Source organism: Brachionichthys hirsutus, chromosome 18 (assembly GCF_040956055.1).
Source record: "Brachionichthys hirsutus isolate HB-005 chromosome 18, CSIRO-AGI_Bhir_v1, whole genome shotgun sequence".
In the NCBI taxonomy this organism is placed as follows: domain Eukaryota; kingdom Metazoa; phylum Chordata; class Actinopteri; order Lophiiformes; family Brachionichthyidae; genus Brachionichthys; species Brachionichthys hirsutus.
The window spans coordinates 644,832-656,345 of record NC_090914.1 but is presented as its reverse complement, the minus strand read 5'-3'; the positions used below and the strand labels follow the sequence as shown (position 1 = coordinate 656,345).

Here is an 11,514-nt window from a genome sequence, read left to right as displayed (position 1 = left end):
TACTGAATGCTTTACTTTAAAAAGAACAAAGATTGTATGACTTGGTTTGAACGGGTTCGCGTCTCCACGAATAAGCGGAGTCCCGGTAGATGATGCTGAGTGACAGGCAGGGGGAGAGAGAGAGACCCTTCGCCGGAGCAGGAAGGAGCTGCTGGGACGACCGAGGAGACACCAGCGGGCAGCCAGCGGGCAGTCCACCATAATGTAGACCCAGCAGGGCGATCCCACGTCGACAGAGGAGCACCGTGCTGAAAAGAAACGCGTATTTCCGCACGGTGAAGATGAAGGAGCTGAAGGGCTGCGGTATGCGTTCCTCTTTGGGCTTTCTGTCCCGCAGAGAACTGACTGGGCATCCGCTCATGAAGGAGGAATTCCAGAGACGTCGGCTGGCAGGCTGCACCGGCCTCTTCAAGAAGGATATGCTGGGACATTTCGGCTGCGTCAACGCCATTGAGTTCTCCAACAACGGCGGGGAATGGCTTGTTTCTGGTAAGTTGAATCCCCATTGCCCAGGCTAAGACTGTTTTAATGTTAGCATGCTATCGCTAACTAGCTAAGCAGACAGTTTACCATACTACGGTGAGGATGTGGCCCCACTGAACTCTGCCTCTGATTGGTTAGTGCTGCGTTAGTCGGTTTGTTTCTGGAGCCACAAGGGGAATCATTGGTTACCGTACGGCAAGAGAACCAGGTAAGCCAATCAGAGGCGGGGTAGGGCGGGCCATGGCATCACCATAGTGGTGTTCGTACATTTGCCTTCCAATGCTATTTAGCACAGCCTTTCTTGCTAGCTAACGTCAAACCACAGGAAGAGAGCGCAGAAGCCCCGGGCCAGTCCCGTATGACAGGCTATAAGCTAATACTCGTAGCCTATAGAATTATACGAATATCAAATTTCACTCTATAATCTCGGCTGCCTTCTGAAACAACGACAGTTATGAGTTTGTTAAAATATTATCTGGCCTAGCTTAACGAGCTAGCTTGATGAGGATGTTAACTTTGCGCTGCAGCTAACTCCAGAATACGAGTGTCTCTCCACTTCATCAGGAGCGTGTGTGTTAAACGATACTTGATTAATCAATCGTCATGAATTGTGTGAAATGCACCGTTGTGTCGTTTATAGTTTGGCTGACACCATCAGTCTTGTTTTCTAAAGCTAAATCAAGATGTTCAATCTATATCTGAAAAAAAAAAAAACAAGGAGGAGACGACCGCCGTGTTCTCCTGTGGCACATGGAGAAGGCCATCAATGCCCGGTCCAAGCCTGTGAAGCTGAAGGGAGAGCATCTCTCCAACATCTTCTGCCTGGCCTTCGACAGCACCAACAAGAAGGTCTTCTCTGGGGGTGAGAAACTGTGCGGTTGTTTTTGTGGCTTGTGGCTTTAGCTCTGGTCCCATGAGGTGATGCTCCAAGCTGAAGTTAAAATGTGATGCCGTATAAATGTAGCCGATGGATAATAAAGCAGGGCATTTATTTTTGCACTCTTTGAGCAGAAGTTGCATAAACGTTCATGTTATAATTAATAAAGATAATTGTGTTTGTGTGTTTCAGCATATGTGCGCTGTGCCAAAAGATTTTCAGAATAAAATAACAACTAAAATCTCACCGTCTCTCTGTGTTTTCCAGGAAACGATGAGCAGGTGATTCTGCATGATGTGGAGAGGTACGTAAGAACACTCACTGCTGCAGCGTCGGCGGACTCCAGTGTTGCATTTACACTTTGTCTGTTCCTCCAGGAGAGAAACTCTGAACGTGTTCCTGCACATCGATGCCGTGTACAGCTTGTCTGTCAGCCCCGTCAATGACAATGTGTTCGCCAGCTCGTCTGACGACGGGCGTGTTCTGATCTGGGACACCCGTGAGCCACCGAGCGCAGGTACGCTGAGGGTGCTCCTATCCAGCTCGTTGGGCGGTGATCGTTAGAATCGGTTCAGTCTTAGAGCTAGAAGACGTGAGGATGAAGTCTGATCACTCCGATATGATTCCTCATGACCTCGTAGAGCAACAGAACTCGCCGTCAGATGAACAGTGTGTTGGGAATAACATCAGGATTCAGTCTGGTTAAATCAGATGCATCTCCTTTATTACAAGAAGATGAATCTCTACACTCTTATTGATTACTTAGACAGCTGTCTCACTGAGCATTAATGAAAAGGGAGCTTCATGGCAGGACATGTTTCTAGCTTATAAATGCAGAATGCATGATGTCTACATCCTTCTGCTTTAGAAGCCTTCCTTGTGACCAGCTTGGCCTCGTGATACGTTTAGCAGCAATCGGTGTTCAGGCTGCCAGCAGGCTGTTTGTTGCTCTGTTTGGGAACTGAAGACCCAGTTTAAAGGCTTTAGAAAGATGTTTATCATGAATAGTTTCATGGTTATCCGTCAGTAGTGGGAGTGGATCTATTTGATCCCAGATGTAACCCTTTCCGTCTCTGCCTCTTGCTGTTAATGGCCCAGTTTTACTACGTAACACAAAGTCAAATTCTATTTATTGTTTTAACATTTAGGTTCAGAAGAAGCACATTTAACTTCAGTGGTAAAAAATACAAATATGATGCGTTCTAATGGTTTGCTGTCGTACCACGCTCCCTTTTATGGGCTCAGTGGGAGTGGCTGCTGAGTTGAGTGCCGGTCATGTCTGATTGGATCTGTTCCCACAGAGCCGTTCTGTCTGGCCAGCTACCCCTCAGCCTTCCACAGTGTGATGTTTAACCCTGTGGAGCCCCGGCTCATCGCCACAGCCAACTCCAAGGAGGGCGTTGGATTATGGGACATCCGCAAACCACGGAGGTGAGATGATTCCCCCCCTCACATTTTCACCATTAAACCTCTGCCCTTCAAAGGCAACCAAGATGTTGTGGTCCTAAATAAAACGACACAAAGGCAAAGCGCAGTAACGACAGCCTTAACATTGTCTCGTGGAAAAATCAAAACCATGCAACACCTTATCTCGTTGTTTTGCACTCTCGGAAGAGAGATTGTGAAATCGCTAAGCAACAAAGTCCATCGTCTACTTGGCATCTTTTTTATTTGAACTGAACAAACCATTGGCGGCCAAACGCCTCCAAATGTGACTTACGTTCTCCTCTGTTGGGCTTTTGTGACATTTTGATTCACAAGGTGAGGTGCAGGTTGAATGTGTGTGACAGTGATTCATGACAGGATGGCGTTTTCATGCTACAATAATACTAGAGGATGTTCCACTTGTGTCCACCAGAGGACAGTGTTGTATTCCTTTTCACATGAACATCGCTGTCAATTTGCCAGATGTGGAGACGTCTGTGTGAAAACCCAAACCCGTGATATTCTGAGTGTGTGTGCGCTCCGTTTATGAATACACAAATGAGGACACTTCCAATAAGTCAACACTGAGCTGGTTCTGCTGGCGCTGCCTCTCTGCTCTGCGGGTTTATTTCTTTACAGGGATGCCATGCCATGTGAGAAACAATGGAAGTGTAGGTCCAGACACCATCTGCATGCTGAGAGAAGCTCTGGTGACGGGGGCTAACAGATTCCTCCCTTCTGTCTCAGCTCTTTGCTGCGGTACGGCGGCAGCATGTCCTTGCAGAGCGCCATGAGCGTTCGCTTCAACAGCACCGGCACCCAGCTGCTGGCGCTGCGGCGCCGCCTGCCGCCCGTACTCTACGAGCTGCACTCCCGTCTGCCCAGCTTCCAGTTTGACAACCAGGGCTACTTCAACTCCTGCACCATGAAGAGCTGCTGCTTCGCCGGGGACAAAGATCAGGTTGGTGATCAATGCTCAAAGCAAATAGTGTGGCGCTCATGAAGCAGCAGGCAGATGTGAGGTTCAAGGGAATATGAGAAACGCGTGGGATCAGCAGACCGACCCAAAATAGAGTGTTTTAGTTCCCTTTTGAGTGTTGGAGGAACAGCAGGATCGCCTGTTCTCAGCCACCGGTCCTCCCATTGGTCCGCCTCAGGCATGACATCATCCTGAAGCCGTGTTTATTGTGTTAACAGCAGAGCCCACGGAGGCTTAAAATGATCGGCGAGACGGCTCGGTGTTTATCCCGTCTGCGTTCCAGGAAAACGTTGTTTACGTTTGAAAACACCGCCGATGCCGTCTATGCGCAGAAACCTCGGATAATAATTACTTCCTGTGGTGTCACACAACTTTAATACTGACGAATACTGACACGAGGAATCTGTCAAATTGGTATTTCAGTGTAACTGAAAACAACAAATCAGAAACGGCTACATTTTTCAAGGTGAATCAACATATGTGGAACAGTTAATGTTGGCATTCTGCCACTTTTTAGCTACATATCAATTACATCTAGACAGATATATTTCACATAATAAACAACCTTTCTGTGAGTTCACAGAACATCTGGCTGTAGTTCTGTTTTGGTGGGTTTCTAAAACTAATTGGGGAGTCTTGATGCCACATCTGCCAGAGAAAAGATATCGGGCATGAGGTGGCAAAAGAAAGTGGGGCGAAAGATTTAATGCTAATGCTAATGCTAATGCTAATGCTATGCATCCAGACCCAGATACTGCAGAACATTCACTCAGAACCGTGTGAGAACTGGTGGAGAGGCGAGCGAGGGAGTCAGAGGTGTGACATTCCTACTTGACGTGTCCTCCGGAAGGCTGAGGCGGAGCACGCAGGTGTCCAGTTCAGAGTTCAGGCTGCGTTCATGTTCGCTGGAGCTGAGCAGTAACTATCGGTGTTTAAGGAATAAAGGATTCCTGGAGCAAGCCCTTTGATGTTTTACTTTCCTCACCCAAACCAGCAAGAATTAACGCCATGAACTCGGAAAGAGCGCCAGATATCAGGCCTTCACATTCGGGGAGACATTCTTGAACGAGTCCCAGAAGCAGCTTAAAGAAAACTGGATCCGCAGAATATTTACAGAAGGAAATGAAAGACATTTGTTAAAGTAATCGGCAGATTAAAGGACACAAAGCTAATACACAGCTCGCCAGAAGCAGCACAAAACGATGCTTAAAATTAAACCTAGAACATTTAGCAAATGTGTGCCTCCAGATGTGGAAATGATTTGTAAATGGAACAGAAGCTTTGAGGGTCCATATCTTCAAGGAAGAACCAGACTCCAGCGTCAGCCTAATTCTGGAGAGAGCAGTTTACCCACAAATGAAAAGTCGGTTTTACTTATCACAAGGCGGTTTCCAAAAGGTGCAGGTTTAGACAGAGAGCCAACAACCCCACCCATTAGCAAGCGTCCAGTCCATGTGAATGGAACGTGTCATTAGATCTCTAAACATTCCTGTCTTCTCACTCAGTACATCTTGTCTGGATCAGACGACTTCAACCTCTACATGTGGAAAATCCCGAAGGATCCAGAAGCAGGTCAGTTATTGATCTCAACAACAGAGATTTTAAACATGAATAGCGATTTGTTCAGTTCCTAACTCTGCCTGTTTTATTTTGGAAGTGCGGCTGAAGTTTGCTCCGCTCATCGGGAAACGGAGGCTGTAATTTGGCTGTAAATAGTTTGAAGGACGTGCCGGCGTCCTGAACGTCAACGATTTCAGTGAAGACAAAACAAGTCAATGATTGAGTTTCAGCTGAGGAACGAATGACGACGTTTCCGAGCGTCGGTCCAGCCGTCAGTTCATCTGGTCACAATAAACCGGAGTGACGAACAGATGTCAACATCTGCCTCGTTATGTAATCGTCCATTAAGTCGTCTCGGTCCGTTCAAAAGCGGTGCATCGCGGCAAAACAGCAAGATGCCATTGGCTGAGAAGTTTTGAATAAATTATGTTAATTAGAGGGGAAATAAATCCCCAAAATACACCAGCCCATGAATGTTCTGTAGCTCCGTCAGCCACCTGACGCCTCCCTGAGCTTTATTATCATTGGAGTTACTCATTCTGAAAATATGTGCGCTATTATTACGAGGATTACGCTGCTGCCATATTTCTCAGTCTATTTCTGTCCCAGAATATTTGGAGGCATCACGGCTGCCCGAATGGGTCGGCTTTAATCGGTCCTATCGCTGCGTCCCATCTAAACAAAGCCACGTTCTTCCCCCCAGGAGGCCCAGGGCGCGTGGTGAACGGGGCGTTCATGGTCCTGAAGGGTCACCGCTCCATCGTGAACCAGGTTCGCTTCAACCCTCACAACTACATGATCTGCTCCTCCGGCGTGGAGAAAGTCATCAAGGTGAGGAGAAGAACCGAAAGCGTGGCGCTCCACAAGGGCAGGGGTCAGCGATTACAGATCGATGACACTCTGTCCATCCGTCTCAGGTGTGGAGTCCCTACCAGCAGCCCGGCAGCCTGGGAGACCTGGAGGGTCGCGTGGAGGACAAGTCCCGCAGCCTCTACACCCACGAGGAGTACATCAGCCTGGTGCTGAACAGCGGCAGCGGTCTGTCCCACGACTACGTCAGCCAGTCCATCCAGGAGGATCCGCGCATGATGGCGTTCTTTGACTCGCTGGTGCGTCGGGAGATTGAGGGCTGGAGCTCCGACTCCGACAGTGACCTCAGCGAGGAGGCCATCATGCAGCTTCATGCCCGCGGACGCCGCACCACCCGGACCGCACCGATGGTCTCCGCCACCACCGCCGCCGCCGCCGCCGCCTCGGCTGCCGGTCACCACAGCGACTCTGACAACTCGTTGTCTTCCTCTCTGGCCGGGCCGGACGCCTCAGGCGGTGAAGAGCAAGCCGGAGCAGAGGCGGGGGGGCAGCCGAGGAGGCGGAGCAGACATCAGCGGCATCAGTCTGGCTTTCTCGTGAACGAGGACTCGGACTCCAGCGAGTTTTGGCTGGACCCCATGCCACGGCCTCGCTCGCCGAGCCCCAGGGACAACTACACGCTCTCGAGCCCTGCCTCCTCGCCCTCCCTTCCTGCCGGAGCATCCAGCTCCTCCACATCCACGTCCAGCTCCAGCAGCGACGACGAGGAGCGGCGAAGCGCAGTACGGCGGCGCAACGTCATGAGGAGGCGACGCATGCACGTGGTCTCCAGAGCCGGGGATCGACCCGAGTCTGTCCAGGCTCTGTTTTCAGCCATCGACTCCTGCAGCTACCCGTCCATCCTGATCGATGACCTGTCTTCCTCGTCGTCAGGCGAGGGACAGAATCTGCAAATCAAGCCGGGCTGCAGAGACGAGGAGACGTGTTTGAGCCCTTCTGACTTTGTGTGTCTGAGTCCAGAAATGTCGCCTGAGAACCAGGACGATGAGGAACGACCGCCGGCTGCGTCTCCACGGCTCGGAGACTGGACTGGAGACGGGGCTGCCGCTGAGCTGGCTTCCAACGGCTCCGATAGCGGAGATGCTTGTAGCAGCTCGGGGGCCTTGGACTCCCAGCGGAGCCGCGGGGCGAACGGCCAGCACCGGACTGTGACCCCGTGTCTGAGCCAGAACCTCCTCCTCTCCGACTCAGAGGACGAGACTGGCGCTGAAGACACGAGGCCACAGAGAGAAAAAGGTCTGGCACCGAGTGCTCTGAAACGGACTCGCGTTGGGTCAGAGGAGGGCGAGTCCGGCTCTACGGAAAAGAAGTTAAAAACATAGGGGGGCTCGTTCTCAGCCGCAACACGACGTTTAGGAAGTGGCGTTTTCTATCGGTCTGTGCAAACTGGCTTTTTTCATTTTGCGTCTTGTAGTCGTGTAAACTCACAGAACGGGGGGGGGGGGGTGGGGGGTGATTTCTTTTTGTTGTTTCTGAGCAAATTAAGTAGACGATGTCGTCATTGCTGAGGTCAAACCACAGGTGATGTTAAACACAAGCAGAAATTGTCGATAGTTTTATTTTCATTCATTCAGTGTTTCTTCCTCTTCAGCTCCTCCAAACATGGAGAAAAAAAATGTCTCACGAAGGACGAACGCTTCGCAGCATTGTAAGTTCACAAGTTTCATGCAGAGCGTAAATCTGATTTTCAGTGACTTGGACTGCTTCAGAGGTGTCGCCATAGAAATCTGCTTTGAATTGATTCTGTCAGTGTCTCCAGCCCCAGGGTGCCGTTACAAGCTGGCGCTCACTTTTGTTTTCTGCAATTAAAAGATCATTTGTTCTCCAGTGAACACTTGGTTGCTTCATTCGAGTTTGATTGGTGTTTTTTTGTTTTTGCTCTTCCTGCCTTGAACCCGTCCTTGAGAGAACTCTGGCTGCGACACGGCGCAACCAGAGGAGAATGCTGTTGACTGTGAACAAAGGTTAAAGGAACAGTTTACCCAAATGTGAAAGTCAAGTCTTTCTTAATTCATCATGCAGATGGAACATTGGTTGATGTTTTGTGGTCCACAAAACGTTTCTGGAGCAAAACGGTAAAAAAAAAAGGTGTGCGATGAACGATTGTAGAAGATGGAGACTGAAAACAAACATAGAATAACTTCATACATATCTTACGGCACGATCCAGGTATCAATGTGCCTCCAAATTGATTTGATAAGATCATATTTAAGTGCGCCTTTATTCCACCCCAACCGTGCTTTTATTTTGTAATACGATGAAGGTGTAGTGGGGTGTTGTTAGTTCCACCTCTGATGCGTGTGGAGGCAGCGGCGGCACCGACCCAGGTGTGTGCGGCTCTGATGGAACGTGTTGGAGTTTGCAACCCAACCCAGGAGATTTAAAGGTGCAGGAGAGTCGGGTCGCTCTTTATCTGGAGCGTATCCTTCACGAGGAAGCGCCGTCTCTGCTGCTCATGTCGACACGCAAGGAGCAAGCAAACGGAGGTGCTACATGCAACACGCCGGTGTTCACGTCTGGTGCGACATTTTACACGTTTGTGTCGGCTGCCCCGGCGGTTGAGCTCGTCCTCCGTTTCACGCTGACATCATCAGGCCGCTTTAAAGACTCCTCCTTCCTCTCCCCATCATGGAGCAGTGGTTCAACTAAGCTAAGTTATACTGAATCCTCACGTTGGCTACGTTTACAGCCCCGGAGCTTTGTCGAGACCTGGACACCTATGATTATAGATACTTCACACCCACTTAGATCCCATGGTTGTCCACAAAACTCGTGATGTCATAACTTGGTGGGGAATAACCAGTTGTATCCGGTCTGCAGCTTGAAGGACGCCGCTGGCGGGCATGCCAGTGGTTGTTGGGAAAGATTGGAAAGGAAAAGGCACCGCAAGGCGGCGCGGCCTCTGGGGGCCGCCTGTGAAGCGGTGATCTGAGGGCAGGCAGACATGTAGTTGGGTTGTTTGCACTGCTCTCCTGTCAGAATGATTTCCTCTACTTCTTAGGCCCTCCCACTGTGGCCATCACTTATCTGCAGGAAGTCGACACCCTTAATTTAACCTCTATGTTTCCCCTGGGACGAGCACTCAAATGGGGGCAGCGTATGCTCTGTGTACAGTTTGGCTGGAGGGTGGCCGCCTGCGGCTTAATGATTAATTAAAGCCTTCAGATACACGAGCTTGTTTTTCTTCTTTTAAACAGCTCTGACGGCAAAATGATGCAGGAAGTGAAGTTTTCCAAATTCCGGAAAGATTGAAGTCACATGAACTGTTACTGAACGTGATGTTAAGGTGTGTTGTGCTCTTTCACAGCAGCCCCCCTCCTTCATAGGTCACATTCACAACTGGGAGGAGCCCAGCGTAACCACAACATCGCCCGGCGACTTCCTGCAAGGCCGCCGTGGGTTAAGTTGTAGGTGCTGTATTCATGTAGGGGGGGGCACACTGGCCCTTTCAGCAACCTACGGTAGCACATCGTCCAGGTGAACTCCTGCAGAGGGATTACAAACTATCTCCCGGGGCTCCCTGTAATCCAGACCGCTGCTGCGTTATATTCCGAACGGCAGGAATCTCCCATTAGATGGGCTCCTGTTATCCAGGGGCCCACAGTCCCCCTCTCTTTTGTTCACAGATGGTATTTCAGCTCCAGTTGTTTGACCACAAACCCAAACACATCCCGGTGGGATTATTGTGTCTGTTCCACTGTATCCCATACATGGTGCAGCTTTCACAGCAAGGAACGCTATTTAGAATTCCATTCCCAACATGACTGGAATACCTTGGGACTTTGCCAGAGACCAGACAGAGCCAAACGCACCAGCTCTTCACATGACCCGTGCCTCAGAAAGCAGGCCTCGGCTCGTCTCCACCTCACACTCCTGCCGAGTAGCGCCGTCGGGTGGAATCTGTCCAGTGTGGCCAGACCAAACTGTGCAGTCCGGAGTGTGCCACCAGGATAATGAGACCCGTTTGAGTGGCTACTTGTAATGAGTTCATTGATGCGTTTTAAAAAGCCATCATTCGCTGCATTGAAAGGAAGTTCCTTTTGTCTGCTGGCCAATTAGAGCTCCGGCAGACTCTGTGGTTCAGTTTCTAACGCGATGCACTTTTCTGTGCAGTTTAAATGACCTAATTAAAGAAAACCAAATTAAATACAAAAGTAATGAACAAGAGCTTTTTAGATTCTCGAGCAGCACAGCAGGAGGGGTGTCACAAGATCCTTCCCTTTGGAGACTGGCATATCTCAACAATTTACTAGATGAAGCCGTGAGATTCCGGACAGACGTCGGTGATCCTCCGTGGATGAAGCTGACAGACTTTGGTGTTTGTCCAACTTGTCATTTGGCGCCACTAACAAGTTTACATGCAGGGATTTATGTGGCATGTTTTAACTGCGACGGATCTCGGTAGCACATTCCGCTGTGAACCTACCTCTGCATGCTCCATCTTGCAACGTCAATGAAACCCATAAAAACATTCCTGCATCTGTTCCTTTATCCAGATCGGCTCCAAACCCATCCAGCGGTTTTGGGGAAAGATGACTCCACCATAACACTTCCGTAAACATTTTGGGAATCCGGGTTACAGGTTTATTCTGGAGCCTTTTGTAGTTGACATCGGGCAGGAGGCATCTAATATGAGGAATTACATTCAGGGATTTGAATGTTTTGAGGCTGCAGTTCTCAAAGTGAAAAATAAATCTCCTAAAATCAGTTTAGACTGATGTAGTGTGCTCGAGTTATTGCAAACGGCTCATTAATAGACTGTTGAACTTTACAGCTAACAGGGAAGCGGGAGACCTTTACGTTTTAATGAAGTGATGATACTTTACCACATTTGAAACATTCATAGCTTTATGTTTGAGGCGCTTTTTAATAAGCCACTTTCATTTTTGAAGTGGCTATAGAATAACTAATGAAAGAGTGTATAATCCTCTCTGCGGTGCGCTCCATTACTGCAGTCAGCTACTTTTGGTTTTACTCTATCATTGGTTTTCGTCTCTGCACAGGAGCCACAGGCATGCTGCTTTTAAACTGGGACCAGTCAGGGAGCTGGCAGCCTGCTCCCTGACTGTGACATCACTTTCCTAAACATTTACTCTTGGAAGTTTGTCCATATATGGAAGAGCGCTCTACTTTCTCCTGACGGTTGGGGCTATCCCGTGTCGACTTCTTTCCTGCTCTGTGTGTGACAGAGAGAGAGAGAGAGAGAGAGAGAGAAAGAGAGAAAAAGAGATATAGAGTTTACCTTACAAGGCAGACAGACTTGGCCTTCGCTTCATTTGTTTGAAGGAGCTGCCTTCTGACTCACCGTTCTTTTCTCAAT

General features: G+C 49.3%; 1 protein-coding gene across 1 annotated transcript; it reads left to right on the top strand.

Moving 5' to 3' along the window:
• Positions 1-281: 281 nt before the first annotated feature.
• Positions 282-7,617, top strand: dcaf5 (ddb1 and cul4 associated factor 5). Its single transcript, XM_068752294.1, has 9 exons — positions 282-489; positions 1,202-1,345; positions 1,628-1,664; positions 1,738-1,877; positions 2,662-2,791; positions 3,533-3,746; positions 5,270-5,336; positions 6,028-6,155; positions 6,242-7,617. Exons 1-9 carry the CDS (start codon positions 282-284, stop codon positions 7,514-7,516), a joined length of 2,343 nt encoding a protein of 780 aa, XP_068608395.1. The 3' UTR covers positions 7,517-7,617.
• Positions 7,618-11,514: the final 3,897 nt, after the last annotated feature.

Coding starts and splice junctions, on each gene's coding strand:
- dcaf5 (XM_068752294.1), top strand. CDS start 282: ATGAAGGAGCTGAAGGGCTGCGGTATGCGTTCCTCTTTGGGCTTTCTG. Junction 1,346..1,627: donor CAAGAAGGTCTTCTCTGGGG/GTGAGAAACTGT, acceptor TGTGTTTTCCAG/GAAACGATGAGCAGGTGATT. Junction 6,156..6,241: donor GCGTGGAGAAAGTCATCAAG/GTGAGGAGAAGA, acceptor CATCCGTCTCAG/GTGTGGAGTCCCTACCAGCA.